Source organism: Rana temporaria, chromosome 2 (genome assembly GCF_905171775.1).
Source record: "Rana temporaria chromosome 2, aRanTem1.1, whole genome shotgun sequence".
In the NCBI taxonomy this organism is placed as follows: Eukaryota; Metazoa; Chordata; class Amphibia; order Anura; family Ranidae; genus Rana; species Rana temporaria.
Window position 1 is genome coordinate 64301970 of NC_053490.1, and position 17170 is coordinate 64319139.

The 17170-nt window shown below is 45.0% G+C and overlaps 1 protein-coding gene across 1 annotated transcript in view; it reads left to right on the forward strand.

Moving 5' to 3' along the window:
* The window catches only part of GPD1 (glycerol-3-phosphate dehydrogenase 1), a 123210-nt gene that overhangs the window by 59118 nt on the left and 46922 nt on the right, over positions 1-17170 (forward strand). The window contains exons 4-5 of the mRNA XM_040340275.1: positions 825-963; positions 1055-1167. Of these exons, the coding sequence (XP_040196209.1) occupies positions 825-963; positions 1055-1167 (252 nt within the window). The remainder of the gene's footprint in view (positions 1-824; positions 964-1054; positions 1168-17170) is intronic.

The following is a 17170-nucleotide window of genomic DNA, read 5'->3' on the forward strand; positions in this document are numbered from 1 at the left end:
CATACTTGGAAACACTCGGAAATACTCAGTTCCCAAACTTTTCTGAGTATAGCAGAATGGTCTCTGAGTATTTCCGAGTCTCTCCGGTGCCCCCCCCACCTCTGGCCACATGCGGTATTGCATGCCATAGAAGTCAATGCATTCATGGACATTGACCCTTATTTTGCTTCACAGTTCTTTATTTACACGCTCAAATAACAGGTAGGTAACCACGACTTACACATTACTTACACATAGTAATATAAGGCTAATGCCACGTACACACGACCGGTTTTCCTGGCAGGAAAACTGCCATGAGAGCTTTTGGCCGGAAATCCCGGCCGTGTGTATGCTCCATCGCAGTTTTCCCGACAGGAATACCGCCGGGATTCCCGGCGGGTTTTAAGCCGGCAGTTTCCCTATGGGGAAAACCTGCGGTGGAGCATACATAAGGCCGGGTTTCCCGACCAAAGCTCTCATGGCAGCTTTCCTGTCGGGAAACCCGGCGGTGTGTAGGGGGAAAAAAGCTACCGAGCAGGTTCTCGGTTTTCCTCTTGGTTCTCCCGGCGAACTTTTTACCGCCGGGAAAACCGATCGTGTGTACAGGGCATAAGACTTCCAGAAAAGGATCAAGATGAATCATAGATAGATAGATCCTCACTTACACACCAGTTGGTCTGGATAATACTAAAGCTGCTAGTCTGTGCCTACCCAGGTTTCATGATCAGATCTAAATATGGCGATGTGATCAACAACCTGATCAACACATTGCTGTTCTCTTTGTTCTACATCGGTGTTGGATTGTCTATTACTGTGTTATAGCCCTGTCAATTGATTTCTCCCAGGGTGTAGATGAAGGGCCAGAAGGTCTACGACTCATATCAGATATCATTCGGGAGAGATTGGGCATCCCCATGAATGTGCTGATGGGTGCCAATATTGCCAATGAAGTTGCCGATGGAAAGTTTTGTGAGACAACAATTGGTAAGTTACTATGAAACTAGTTATTGGATTGGAGTCCAAGTCATAAAATAAATATAGTCCTGAAGGTCATATGTACATTGTTCTCCATCAGGCTGCAAAAATAAGGAACAAGGGAAGATCTTGAAGGAATTGTTCCAAACACCAAATTTCCGTATCACGGTGGTGGAGGAAGCTGACACAGTGGAGATTTGTGGAGCTCTTAAAGTAAGTGATATAACGACATGTATGTCAATTTTTAGAGTATAGCTAGAGCCAACACTTGTTTTTAGATTAGAGAAGGGGAAGGTTAAAACTGCTCTCAGGAAGTGAGAGGAGATCTCAATCAGATTGTAATGCAAGGGGAATCCCCTCTTAGACAGTTGTCACAGGAACAAGAGTTCCCTTTATTCCTGTGTTGTTGGTAACATTTTAATTAAAAAGGGTGAATCTCCTTAAAGGGGTTGTAAACCTTCGTGTTTTTTCACCTTAAAGTGGAGTTCCATCCGTTTTTTTCTTTGCACTAAAAATCCTAAAATAAATAATAAAAAAAAATTGGAAATAAAAATGTATACTCACCTGAAAGGGCTGTTGCTATGCAGAAGTAGCCCTTCTGCCTCTTCTTCCACCACAGGGGATCTTCAGGCTCGTCCTACGTTGCCGTGTCTTCTTGTGAATGAGCCGCACTGCCTTATAGGAACTGTGTGTATCCCAGGAGGCAGCCGCCCATTCACAAAGCGCCGTGCGAGTCGCGAATGCGTAAGGCTTCACTACCCGTTTCCCTTAGTAAGGATGGAGGCGCCAGGACTGAGCGATCGCCGACATCGCGGGTGACTAGGACAGGTAAGTCTCCTTACTAAAAGTCAGCAGCTACACTGTTAGTAGCTGCTAAATAAAAAAAAAAAAATTGCGGGTGGAATCCCGCTTTAATGCATTCTATGCAGTGTCCGGCCCCCCTGCCCCCCCCCCCCCACCCTGTTTTACTTACCTGAGCCCGGAACTTCCATAGGCATGATCCCGCGTTGCTCTCTCCACGGCTTCTCATCTCTTCATTGGATAGATTGATAGCAGCACAGCCTTTGGCTCCCGCTGCTGTCAAATCCAATGACACGGGCGCCAGGGGGTGGGTCTGAGTCATACACTCTATGGACGGCGAGTGTATGACACAGGAGCGTGCCTGCAAGGTAACCCCCTCGGGAGAGAGCTTCCCAGAGGGGGTTATCTAATGCGGGGAGGAGCCGTGAAAGCCTCAGTGGGACCCCAGAATGCTAGCCTTTAATTTTTTTTCCCCTGCAAGGTAAAGTCATAATGTGCTACTATGCATCACATACTAGCACATGATGTGAAATTTACCTTAAAATGAAGCTCTTCTAGTGCCGCGAATTCAGCGCTACAGCCCTGCTTCCGGGTTCACGGGCTTCGGCTCTGTGACTGGCCAGAGCCAGGGATGACATCACCCCCACGCATGTGGGCGAGAGCCACCGTTCACGGCACAGGGCTCAAAAGGAATGACATGGGTGGCTTCATGTAATGTAAATGTCTCCTAAATAGTGAACTTTTAGGAGATATTTACACTACCTAGAGGTAAGGTATGGAAGTTTACATCCTCTTTAAGAAGGTCACTGACACCAATAAAGATGTGGTAATGGTCCTAACTCCTATCCACTATATCCAAAAAAAAAAGGTTTACTTTTAGTAACATTTTAATAAGACAGTACAAAGGACAATGATATTGTAATGAAATTATGTAAATCAATCAAACAAAATTCTAATTGTGATTGTCAAGGTTTTGGGTGCTTTCCGCGCCCTCGTCGCCATTTTACATTGCCTGTTTTCTTTAAATAAAACCAGAAGGATGTAAATTAATATCACATAATGGGAAGGTACCAAGTGGGCAGTGACCTGCGGTGATGTCACATCAATGATGAAGGATTTACAGTATACAACCTCTTGTTAAAAGGTTAATTTAAGCTTCATGATGTCTTTTAACCACTTCCATACAGGGCTGTTATACACACATCCATACCGGGCCTATTCTGGCACTTCTCTCCTACATGTACAAATCATAATTTTTTTGCTAGAAAATTACTCAGAACCCCCAAACATTATATATGTTTTTTTAGCAGACACCCTAGGGAATAAAACAACGGTCATTGAAACGTTTTATCTTGAACAAAACAGTAAAGTTAGACCAATTTTTTTGTAAAATATGAAAGATGATGTTACACCGAGTAAATAGATACCTAACATGTCACGCTTTAAAATTGCGCACACTCATGGAATGGCGCAAAACTTCGGTACTTAAAAATCTCCATAGGCAACGCTTTGAAATTTTTTACAGGTTACCAGTTTAGATTTACAGAGGAGATCTAGTGCTAGAATTGTTGCTGGCACTCTAACGCACGCGGCGATACCTCACATATGTGGTTTAAACGGCGTTTACATATGTCGGCGGGACTTGCGTGTGCGTTCACTTCTGCGCGCGAGCTACCGGGGACGGGCGTTAAAAAAAATATTTTTTATTTCTTTTTTTTTTTTTTTACATATTTATTTCTTTTTTTACACTTTTTTTTTATTTTTATTTTTTTATTTTCACTTTTATTCCTATTACAAGGAATGTAAACATCCCTTGTAATAGGAATGTGTGTGACAGGTCCTCTTTATGGAGAGATGCGGGGTCAATAAGACCGCACATCTCTCCTCCAGGCTGGAAAGCATGAAATCGGTGAAAAAAAATTCACCGATCTCATGCTTGCTGTTGCTTAGCAGCCGCAATTGCGGCTTTGTTTACTTACGGGGACCCGGGCGTGACGTCATCACATCGCGCCCGGGTCCTCCGACGGTCATAGAGATGACTGGTGACCATCTTGTCACCAGTCATCTCTATGCTTCCTGCCAGCGCCGGACGATTCGTTCTCCGGGCCTCCGATGGCACGGGAGAGCCCGGAGAAGCACCGGATGGCGGCGGGAGGGGGGGATATCCCCTCCCGCCGCCTGTAAGAACGATCTAGCGGCGGAATCGCCGCTATGATCGTTCTTACGTTGTGCAGAATCGCCGGCAGAAGAGAAGGATATCTGAATGATGCCTCTAGCTGCAGGCATCATTTAGATATCCCCCCACAAAGCCCAGGACGTCACATGACGTCCACCCGGATCGAGGAGGGGTTCCTGCCGCCGTCATTTCACAATGACGCAGTAGGGAAGTGGTTAACCATTTAGTGACTGCTTTTGGAGGACTCTTGAAAGGATAGACTTAAGACTGTGCTGCTGAGCAGTAGGTGGTACTTATGCATAGAAGATGGTAATTTTTTGGTTTTTAAGGGCCTGGTAGCCCACTTTTATTTAAAAAGCACAAAAGTTCACATATACATTAGCAGCCCTCGCAGGGGGGGGGGGGGGGGTCCACCATTACTGCATCTTACAAACTCAAGAGTTTCGCCTCCTGGCTTTCAATCTTGCCATCCGACGGTCTCAGGCCTTTAGCCTAGGCCTAAGTTCTGTTCCTCAAAACAAACAGAGGGCCAGATTCTCAAAAGAGTTACGACGGTTATCTCAGGAAACACCGTCGGATCTCTGTTTTTTGGCCCCGGGTATCTATGCGAGTGATTTCTAGAATCATTTTCGCATAGATACGGCCAAGATCCGACAGGTGTAAGTCACTTACACCGTCGGATCTTAGATGTAATTCGACGCTGGCCGCTAGGTGGCGTTTACGTTCAGTTCTCTTTTGACTATGCAAATGAGCCTGATACGCCGATTCCCGAACGAATTTGCGCCGCGTAGTCGTAGTTTCCGTAAGCGTAAGGTTACCCCTGCTATATGAGGGGTAACCTTACGCCAGTCCGCCGTATGCCATGTTAAGTATGGCGTCGGGTCAGCGGCGTCTTTTTCCGTCGGTTACGTCGTTTTACTAAGTCGTCCTCGAATACGACTTTACTCACGTTGGCGTCATTGACGTTTTCCGTCGTGAGCTGGAGCATGCGCACTGGGCTCTTTTTCCGCCTGGCGCATGCGCAGTTCGATCGGCGCAGGGGCGTGCTTAATTTGAATACAAGCTGCCCCCTTTGAATTACGCGGCCATACGCCGGGCCATTTACACTACGCCGCCGCAAATTACGGAGCAAGTGCTTGGAGAATACGGCACTTGCTCCAGTAAGTTGCGGTGGCGTGGTGTAAATGGCTTACACTACGCCAACGCCGATTCTTTGAGAATCTGGCCCAGTGTTTCCCAGAGATAAGCTCAAAACCTCGCTTTTCTCCTGATCAGCGACTTGCTGCTCAATCACACGACATCTGCCTCCTGCAGATATGCACACACTAGCTGCAGCTATGCAGCGTCTCTGAGTCCTCTCAGAGGGTTGGGAGCTCCCAGGACCAGACTTCCTGTCTGTGGGTGGGGCCCTGAGCCACAGCCAGGTCAGAACTAAATAGCTGAACACACAGCTGTATAGATAACGTGTCTGTCTCTCCAAAATATGGCGAAAACCCGCCATCATTCATGTAGGACAGAGTCACACCACCACGATACATTATCGAACAATGGCTTCCTCACGTCTGAGCAGTGGATATTACATATGTTAAGATGGTGACAGCAATAACATGGACCCTGTACAGCTCAGCTGTAGTCGTTACATACATATGAGAAATGTTGATAGCGGTGACAAGGACATTTAGCTCATAAGCAATGAATAATGCCGCGTACACATGATCGGATTTTCCGTCGGAAAACCTTGGATGGTTTTTCCAACGAAATTCCGCTCAAGCTTGGCTTGCATACACACGGTCACACAAAAGTTCTCTGAACTTTCGACCTTCAAGAACGCGGTGACGTACAACACTACGACGAACCGTAAAAATCAAGTTCAATGCTTTCGAGCATGTGTCGAATTGTTTCCGAGCATGCGTCGGAATTTTGTGCGTCGGAATTGCTACAGACAAACGGAATTTTGGAATGGAATTTTTTCCGTCGGCAAATTTGAGAACCAGTTCTCAAATTTTTGTAGGCGGAAATTCTGACAGGAAAAGTCCAATGGAGCATACAGAATTTCTGACCAAAAGCTCACATCGGACTTTTCTTGTCGGAAATTCTGACCGTGTGTACGGGGGCATAAGGCTTATGTATTAGGCTCCATTCACACCTAGGCGACAAAACGCCCAACGCTCGATACGCTGGAGGGGCGAATTTCCATTGCTGTCTATGAGATGGTTCACATCTCACGCCGAACGCCGAAACGCCGTACGTATGCCGCCTGTAAAAAAAGTTACACAAATCGCGGCAAAATACGCCGCATACGCGGCGTTACAGTGTGAATGCAGCCTCAGGCCCCATACACACCATAGAATCTATCCGCAGATAAATCCCATCAAATGGGTTTCTGCGGATAGATTCTATGGTGTGTACACTCCGTCGGATATTTATCCGCGGATAAATCTCCCCTGGGATGGATTTCCAGCAGATGGATATTTGCTGACATGCTCAACAAATCCATCTGCTGGAATCCATCCCAACGGATGGATCCGCTCGTCTGTACAGACTCACCGGATCCATCCGTCCAAAGGGATTCCCCGCACGCGTCGTAATGATTTGACGCATGCGTGGAATTCCTTATATGACAGCGTCGCGCCCGTCGCCGCGTCATAATCGCGGCGACGGCGCGACGCGTCATCGCCAGAGGATTTCCGCGCGGATTTCAATGCGATGGTGTGTACACGCCATCGCATAGAAATCTGCTGAAATCCTCGAGAGGATTTATCCGCGGATACGGTCCGCTGGACCGTATCCGCGGATAAATCCTCTCGTGTGTATGGGGCCTTAGATGTTTATCCAACAGGGACATTTTGCTACTGAGAAGTTTGGTTGTTGTATTTTGGGGTAGATTTAGCTACACAGGCATTTTTTTTATGTATTGTGGGCTCTTGTAATTATCTTCTAATACACTCACTGTGATCTCTAGATTGTTGCACTTTTCAGGATTCATTGTATGACTGTTCATGGTTAAAGTAGATCTATGGTCACAACATACACTTTCATTTTATAGCATCACCATTGTAAATTGCAATACACACAATAGCTACTTTAACAATCCAATTTAAGCTTATTTGATATACACTATATTACCAAAAGTATTGGGACTCCTGCCTTTACACAAACATGAACTTTATTGGCATCCCAGTCTTAGTCCGTAGGGTTCAATATTGAGTTGGACCACCCTTTGCAGGTATAACAGCTTCAATTCTTCTGGGAAGGCTGTCCACAAGGTTTAGGAGTGTGTCTATGGGAATGTTTAATCATTCTTTCAGAAGCGCATTTGGGAGATCAGGCACTGATGTGGACAAGAAGGCCTGACTGTGTAGGTCAGTCAAGTTCCACCACCCAAAACTCGCTCATCCATGTCTTTATGGACCTTGCTTTGTGCACTGGTGCGCAGTCATGTTGGAACAGGAAGGGACCATCCCCAAACTGTTCCCACAAAGTTGGGAGCATGAAATTGTCCAAAATGTCTTGTAATGCTGATGCCTTAAAGGGGTTGTAAAGGTAAAAAAAATGTTTCCCTAAATAGTTTCTTTACCTTAGTGCAGTCCTCCTTCACTTACCTCATCCTTTCATTTTGCTTTTAAATGTCCTTATTTCTTCTGAGAAATCCTCACTTCCTGTTCTTCTGTCTGTAACTACACACAGTAATGTAAGGCTTTCTCCCTGGTGTGGAGAAAGCCTCTTGAGGGGGCGAGCAGGAGAGTCAGGACGCCCACTAACACACAGCTCCTTTCTCTATCTGCAAAGTAGAGAGTGTCCTGACACTCCTGCTTGCCCCCTCCCCCTCAAGAGGATTTATCCACACCAGGGAGAAAGCCTTGCATTACAGTGTGTAGTTACAGACAGAAGAACAGGAAATGAGGATTTCTTAGAAGACTGCACTATGGTAAAGGAAGCTATTTAGGGAAACATTTTTTTACCTTTACAAACCCTTTAAGTGTTCCCTTCACTGGAACTAAGGGGCCAAGCCCAACCCCTGAAAAACAACCCCACACCATAATCCCCCCTCAACCAAATGATTTGGACCATTGCACAAAACAAGGTCCATAAAGACATGGGTGAGAGAGTTTGGGGTGGAGGAACTTGACTGGCCTGCACAGAGTCCGGACCTCAACCCGATAGAACACATTTGGAATGAATTAGAGCAGAGTCAGGCCATTTCGTCCAACATCAGTGCCTGACCATACAAATGCGCCTCTGGAAGAATGGTCAAACATTCCCATAGACACATTCCTAAACCTTGTGGACAGCCTTCCCAGAGAAGTTGAAGCTGTTATAGTAGTGTGGGCCACCTCAATATTGAACCCTACGGACTAAGACTGGGATGCCATTAAAGTTCATGTGTATGTAAAGGCAGGTGTCCCAATACTTTTGGTAATATAGCATATCTCAATGAGTTCTGCCTGTCTGCTGGCCGTCTCGTTTCAGGCTTCCCAGCATGCTTTGCAGCTTCTCCTCTTCTGTTTACTTTTAATTTCTCAGAACTACAATACCTGTCGGCGAGAATGTGTTTCCAGCACGCTCGCTCGTCCCCACTCCTTTCCTGACCGGCCAGGCAGCGTGCTTTGGATACAGGTCTGGTATGAATTGTGGGGGGAAAAACGGCGTAGGGGGGGTCTCCTTGCAATCCATATCAGACCTAAGGGCCTGGTGTGCCCCTGGGGGGGAACCCATGCCGGCTTTTTATTTAAAATTTGGCGTGGAGTTCCCCCTCATGATTTATACAAGTCGGATCCCCGTCACTTCTATGACGGCTTTTTCCCAATCGCGGCGAGCCGGCTCGGCACTGGCTCCCGCGACGGGGCTCGTAGGTTGTCAATCTCGCTGAGAAAGGGAGCGAGATTGACACAATATTGCGGTAACCATGAGTACATATCCCATAGTAGAATATGCACTGCTTAAGGGCTGCACCCTCACCCTGCTGATCCAACCTCTATCCGTGTAGTGGGTGCGATCCTTGCTGCAAGCAGATATGAAAGACAAAGAAGGACTTTATGACCACACTCCTGTGCAAAAAAATTATTTATTCCAGGTTGCAAATACAGCACATGGTGAACTACAAGAATCACTGACACGTTTCACACCAATCGGATGCTTAGTCTATGCTCAGAGCTATGACTAAGCACCTGATTGGTGTGAAACGTGTCAGGTAATTCTTGTAGTTCACCATGTGCTGTATTTGCAACCTGGAATAAAGTTATTTGCACAGGAGTGGGGCCATAAAGTTCTTCTTTGTCTTTCATATCTATATATCCCATGGTTCCTTGTTGCCTTCAACCAGTGATTCCTGTACTGACTCCGCCTCCTGGAACTCCTCCTCTGAGCACCTCTGTACTTCAGTAGGCAGGCTCTGTCATATGTGTGACATATCGGGGCCTACCCACAGGACATGTAAAATAATTAAAGGAAGAATATGTGTGGAGATCTTCACAAAACAAATTTACAAACTTCAGAGTAATAGGAGTAGGCCAGAAATAATTGAAAGCCAATGTGGAAATGAATATACGATTTCACATCTTGGCCATAGATATGCTTCACCTGTAAGTTATTTATTCAGCTTCCAATCACAGTATCTTTCTGGTAGTTTAGGTTTTAAAACTCTAAAAACAGGACAAGACAACCCTAAACCAGAATCTCCGAGCATCGGTCCAGGCGTTGACTCCCCCGGCTTTAGGTGTACACAGGGATGTTTACATTCCATTAAGGGGTTGTAAAGGAAACATTTTATTTTCATAATAAGCATCCTTTACCTGCAGACATTCCTCTTTTCACTTCCTCATTGTTCGTTTTTGCTCAGAAGTTGCTCTATTTCTTCTCTGTTCTTTTCACTTCCTGCTTGTCTGATTGTTACTCACCACCGTGATGGGAGGGTTTACTGCGGTGGTCAGTAACGTGCTCACCCCCTCCTGGGAACTACATCTGTGCGACAGGACGCTCTCTACGTGTTAGAGACTTCAAGGAGGTATGAATTACTGGGCGTGCCGCAATTCATACTGGGAAATGTAGTTCTTACATGAACAAACGATGCAAACCAGGAAGTGAATGAGAGAACAGAAACTAGAATGCCGGAGGTGATATAGATGAAGGAATTTAATAGGTATTTACTTTATTTTTTAACAGAATCATTACACTATTCTGTCTGTCTACCTTGCAGACATTAATTTTAGGCAAATTTTTTTTTTCCTTTAGCAACCCTTTATGTAAAGTTGCATTGTTGGCTTTATTTTTGTTTTTGTCTCTTCTCCTATTCCCTCAACTGTTGCCTTTTAATGGCTCATTATTTAGTCAATGTTTAAACAAATAATTCATGTGAATTTCTTAACACTTGGCTGTTTTGTTCTCTCAATGCAGTCATTTGGTTTGAAAAGATCTGTCAAGATTACAGATATAATGTTGGTTTATGTTTGATTACTGTTTGGTAATGGATATTTGTGCTTGGGTTGCAGATTACATTTAGCAAGGAGTCGTCATTCAGACTTAAACTATAAGAGGATTATAATGCTACACACAAGATAAAAATAGCTTACGGTCCATAGTGATAGGTTGTTCTTTTCTTTATTTGCTGGATAGGTTGGAATGGTACCAACCTGTAACATAAAGGGAAACAATATATATGCTTTTAATGTATTTTTGATATACAAGTGTAGAAAGAAAAAAATCAGTATAAGAATGATAGCCAAATAAATAGCATTTCCAGGTGTCAACAATGACAGCCTGCAAATATCTCTTGTGATGGCTTTCCGTCACAAGAGATATGAATGTATGAATGTGTTTCCCTGAAAATAAGCCCGGGTCTTATATTAATTTTGGCAACAAAAAACACAGTAGGGCTTATTTTCGGGGTAGGTCTTACCATTTTTTTTTGGAGGAGTTAGTACAGACACCCCCCTCTCCTCAGTACAGACACACCCCCCTCTCCTCAGTACAGACACCCCCCCTCTCCTCAGTACAGACACCCCCCCCTCTCCTCAGTACAGACACCCCCCCTCTCCTCAGTACAGACACCCCCCCTCTCCTCAGTACAGACACCCCCCCCTCTCCTCAGTACAGACACCCCCCCCTCTCCTCAGTACAGACACCCCCCCTCTCCTCAGTACAGACACCCCCCCCTCTCCTCAGTACAGACACCCTCAGTCTTACCATTTCAAACTAGGGCTTATTTTCGGGGTAGGGTTTATATTGCAGCCCTCCTGGAAAATAACGCTAGGACTTATTTTTGGGGAAACACGGTAGTCCTTTACAGTTATTTTATTTTTTAAGTATATCTATGGAGAGATTATCATTCTGTAAAAAATCATATCAATATGTATTAGAAATGTTTTTCTTATGTATTATGAGTTATTATATACAGTGCATCTGGAAAGTATTCACAGCGCTTCACTTTTTTCACATTTTGTTATGTTACAGCCTTATTCCAAAATGGATTAGATTCATTATTTTCCTCAGAATTCTACAAATAATATCCCATAAGGACAACGCAAAAGAAGTTTGCGTGAAATCTTTGCAAATATATTAAGAAATAAAAAAGGACATAAGCATTCACAGTCTTTGGCTGGGTTCACACTACTACACTACTTACATCCTACTTTGCTCTGTGTTCAATGTTTCCCTATGAGAGCGTCTTGTAGCGTCCTACACAAGTCGGTCCGACTTTGAAAATGCTCCCTGTACTACTTTTGGTCCTACATTGATCCTACTTCAGGCCCATTGAATATCATTGAAGTCGGACCAAAGTAGTATCCTGTTCATGAAAGTAGGATGGATGTAGGACCAATGTAGGATAAATGTAGGACCGATGTAGCAGAGCAAAGTAGGATGAAAGTAGTGTAGTAGTGTGAACCCAGCCTTTGCCATGGCAGTCAGAATTGAGCTCAGGTGCATCCTGTTTTCACTGATCATCCTTGGGATGTTTCTACAAGTTGACTGGAGTTCACCTGTGGTAAATTCAGTTGATTGGACATGATTTGGAGGCCTCATGCACACTGGACGTTTTTGGAAGTTTTTACAGTTTCTCCCGTCTCATAACTTGCTTCTGAGCATGCGCGGGTTTTTAACGTCGTTTTAGCCCACACGCGATCATTTTTTACAACCCGAAAAACGACATTGTTTAAAACGTTGTTAAAAAATGCAGCATGTTCAAAAAAAAATTGGGTCGTTTTTCAGAACCCGAAAAATTATGTGAAGCCCACACACGATCATTTTAAATGACATATATTTTTTAAACGTCGTTTTTTTCATGCCGAAAAATGATCGTGTGTACGCGGCATTAGTCCCAGTTCACAGCTTTGCAATATGTTCTGCTTTGGTTGCTGCATGACAATGTGAGACAAGAGGAATCCCATTATTGTCCATGGGTCCTGTTCAAACCTATGCAATGGGTTTCCATCTGAAAAGGGTCAGATGCTTCTTTTGGTGCAATATAGTGTATTTTTGGCCTTGTAGACTTTAATGGAGAGCATTGAAAAGGCATAAAAAACACATAAAAAGCAGACGCACAAGCATGAATTAATACTTTTTCCCTGAGGGCTTAAAAAGAGATTTTAAATGATTGAGCACGATGACATAACTGAATTATGTATTGGTTTCAGCATTAACTGATGCACATCAAGGATATAAACAGTCTAAATGTATTCCAAGGCCATCAGCCCAAAGCATACAATGTTTTGATTTTGTTTAACAAGGCCATTCTTTTTAGAGAATTTGTTAAAGTTTCCCTACATTAAAGTAGAAGTAAAGGCAAAACTTATTTTTCACATGGGATAGAGTAAGGCCCCTTTCACACGGGGCAGATCAGTAATGATCCGCCCCGTGAACCCCGGCTTGCTCAGCGGGGATCGCTCCGTTGATCCCCGCTGAGCCGGAGGATGACAGGGTGGTCCCCGCACACTGTGCAGGGACCGCCCTGTCTTTTCTCCGCTCTCCCCTGTGGGGGGATCGGATGAAAACGGACCGCCTGTCCGTGTTCACCCGATCCGATCCGCCAGACGGATGGAAAAGTAGGGTTTTCCTCCGTCACACTTTGGCGGATCAGAGCGGGTCGGATGTCAGCGGGCATGTCACCGCTGACATCCGCGGCTCCATAGAGGAGCACGGAGCGCCCGTTCAGGTCTGCCTAAAAAACTGGCAGGCGGACCTAAACGGGCCGCCCGTGTGAAAGAGCCCTAAAGCCCCATACACACTATCAGTTTTCCTGCAGGTTTTCTCTTCAGGTTTACCAAAACCATCTAATATGAGGTCAAACCTCAAGAGTTTCAATTTGTATGCAATCAGGCAGGCCCTTGCACTACATGGTTTTGGTAAACCTGAAGAGAAAACCTTCAGGAAAACTGATAGTGTGTATGGGGCTTAAGGGAGAGTTATAACACCTGACAGTTTTGTCTTTTCCATCTGTGTCCCATTGGGGAGATTTCCTTCACTTCCTGTTGCATAGCCAAATCAGGACGTGATAAGAAATCCCTCCAAAGTGAGCAAATCCCTGGTTGTCACCATAGTCATCAGAACTAGTGTCCCCATTGGAGGATTTTCTCTCTATACTTGACCTGGTGACAACCAAAAATGTAGGTTTTTCTTCACTTTCACTATCAGTAATAATGGTAAAGAGGACAAATAGAGAGGGTGAATCTCCCTAATGGGGACACAGACAGCAATAAAAACCTCACAGATGTTCTAATCCCTCTCCACTCTATCCAAAACTAAAAAAAAAGATTTATATTTAGCTTGACTATAATATGCAGATTTATTTATTTTGAGGAGTCCTTTAATCTTTTTAAATGTCCTGGTATTCGAGAGAATAAAACAAGCTGGTGGCTGCTGTGGGCTTTTTACTATTTTGTTGACCGGCTCCGAGCTTTCATGTAAAAGTGATTTGGGTGGCTGTATAACCGCCTGGTCATGTTTACAGACTCTTTTACTGTACAGTAGTCTATGGGGTCAAAACACTTGGATTTTGTCTGCGAAAGATTAAAAAAATGATTCCATTAGCAGAGTTTACTGGAACTAATACACTGTATACGTGATTTCCATCTTATATCTATGGCTATCGCGTCACCAGTTTTCCGTAAATAGCCAACCAGCGAGTCGGCTCTATACGGCGCCTGCGCCTGCTGTGTAGAGCTAACTGCGCAGGCGCCATATAGAGCCGACTCGCAGGTCGGCTATTTATGGAAAACTGGTGACGCGCCTTATTCGCCTTGGGAAGTTTTTCACCAGACGTCAATCATCTACCTCTGAATAGGAATGCCCAGTTCCGCGGGAATCAGAACCCGGAAGCCGGGGGGAAAATAACAATAAAACAGTATGTACAGCGGAAAAAAAAACATACCAGCATACTGTTCATGTCGGAGGTATGCTGGATGTAATGTTATATAATTGTTTTAGGGTGAACCTTCACTTTAAAGGGGTTGTAAAGGTTTATGTTTTTACCTTAATGCATCCTATGATGCAGGCCCCCCAGTCCCCCCGTTTACTTACCTGAGCCCTCGAAAGTCCCGCGTCGAGAACGCAATTGATGTCGGCCCGGTCTTGGCTGTTCTCAGCTCTTCAATGGATAGATTGATAGCAGCGCAGCCATTGGCTTGCGCTGCTGTCAATCAACTCCAATGACGCAGGGCCGAGTCCTGTAGTCAGTGGCTTATGGACGCCGGATACAGAACTTGGGAGTGCACCCGCAAGCTAACCCCATTGGGAGAGTGCTTCTCAGAGGGGGTTAGCTGATGCGGAGAGGAGCCGAGACAGCCGCCAAGGGACCCCAGAAGACGTGAATCGGGGCCACTCTGTGCAAAACGAGCTGCACAGTGGGGGTAAGTATAATATGTTTTTTTTTTTTGTTTTTGTTTTTTTAAGTGAAGCTTTACAACCACTTTAACTTCAGCTGTTTCACCTGCCCTGAGGCACAGAGACCGTTAAGTAGTAGGAGAGGTGTCCTGTGAATATTTCCTTTTCTGGGGAGGGGCCTCCGTCACCCTCGACCGGTTTTGACAAAGCACGTATTAAAAGTGTGAAACACGCCATCCTTTTTTCCCCCTGCCAATATGCCTTGTGCCTGTTTTTTATTGATGATTTTTTTAATAAAGAAGCTTTTATCTGCATTATATGGGTGTGCAGCCATCCAATCTTCTTTCTTCATATACAGCCAGAGCTACAATGGAATGGTTTAGATAAAAGCAAATTCATGTGTTAGAAATTAGAATGGGCCAGTCAAAGTCCAGACCCAAGTACAATTGAGGATCTGTGGCAAGACTTGAAAATTGATGTTCACAGATGCTCTCCATCCAATCTGACAGAGCTTGGGCTATTTTGCAAAGAAGAATGGGCAAAAATGGCACTCTCTAGATGTGCAAAGCTGGTAGAGACATCCCCAAGCTGTAGTTGCAGTGAAAGGTGGTTCTACAAAGTATTGGCTCAGGGGGGCTGAATAAAAATGCACCCCGCACTTTTGACATATTTATTTGAAAAAATTTGAAAAACGATTTATCATTTTCCTTCTACTTCACAATTATGTGCCACTTTGTGTTGTTCTATCACATAAAATTCCAATAAAATACATTTTAGTTTTTGGCTGTAACATGACAAAATGTGGAAAATGTCAAGGGGTATGAATACTTTTTCAAGGCACTGTACATATGAATCGATAGATATGGATGGGATTTCCATTTTCCCACTTGCTAAGCATTACATAATAAAAGTTAGAAATGACTGGTTGTCTCCGAATGAATGAATGAATGAATGAAAAACTTATATAGCGCGGCACATGCGAACTGAATCGCTTCTGGGCGCTTGATGGTTCCTGTCTCTTGACATCAAAAGAGCAGCGTTTTAATCTGTCTTCTGAAGGCCAGGTGGTTTTCCTCCAACCGAATGCTGGTTGGTAAAGCGTTCCATAGTCTTGGACCCTGGAATGCAAACCTTCTTTCTCCTTTGGATTTGTATCTGGCTTTGGGTACCTTGACCAGGTTTTGGCCCGTAGATCGCAGAAGGCGATTGGAATTGTGGGGTTCTATCTTGTCGCAAAGATATTGCGGAGCCTTCCCATGGATGCACTTGTGTGTCAGACAGAGTGCTTTAAAAGCAATTCTGTCCTTTACTGGCAACCAGTGAAGGGTTCTCAGTGAAGGTGAGATTGATTCCCATGTTTTTTTCCCAGTCACAAGTCTGGCGGCCGTATTCTGAACGACTTGCAGACGAGAGATTTGGTACTTTGGGAGTCCGAGGTAAAGAGCATTTGCGTAATCCAATCTGGAGTTCACAATTGTTCCCACCACGACTGCTACGTCTTCCTTAGGGATAAATGGGATAAGTCTGCGTAGTAGGCGCAACAAATCGTGCGATCCGCTGACTACTGACCCTATTTGTGCGTCCATTGTCATGTAGGTGTCAAAAATGACCCCAAGACTTTTGACTTTGGAGCTAGGGGTGATGATTTGGCCCAGAATGGGCGGGGGTGTCCAGGTTGTTGCCAGTTGACTCTTGCGACTGGCCTGAAACAGGAGAAGTTCTGTTTTGGAATTGTTGAGTTTAAGATAACTGTCAGGGCCAAAGCCCTTATATTTCCTCCTTTAACACACCAGCGTAGTAGATTGGCTTCCCGGCGGCTAACTGGGCACTTTAGGCGTGTGCGCATACGCATGTGACCTCTCGGGGCCAATCACCAGCGTGACCGCCCTATTTAAACCAGCTCCTGTCAGTAGACAGGTTGCTGGTTTATCGTCAGCTACTTCCTGAACCTGTGTCTCTGGAAACCATTTCCTGTTGGAATTCCGTTCGACTCACCTCTCACCTGGAACCTGACCTCGGATTGCTTCACCACTCTATTGAACTCTTCTGACCCCGACCTCGGCTTGTGACCTGGACTCTGTTGTTGTTTCTCCTGCCCTTGAACCTCTTGGCTTGTTACCCGGATCTGCTGTCTTCTCTGCTCCCCGAACCTTGGCTTGCACCCCGGACTTTCCAGTTTGTTTCTTGGACTCTTTCAGTACCGGTTATCCGGCTTCAGTATCGTTTGTTCCTGTTTCCGTCTGCAGTCACCCAGAAGCACCTGTCATCTACAACCGTCACTGGTCAACGCTTCTCCACTGGCACCGGTACCGCCTCGTGCTTCCGCCACCTGTTCCAAAACTCAGTGGGCGGGCGCGCTTGGTCGTAAAGGTGAACCACCCTCGGCAGTTCGGTCTCGGTGAGTACTTGATTCCTGATAGTATA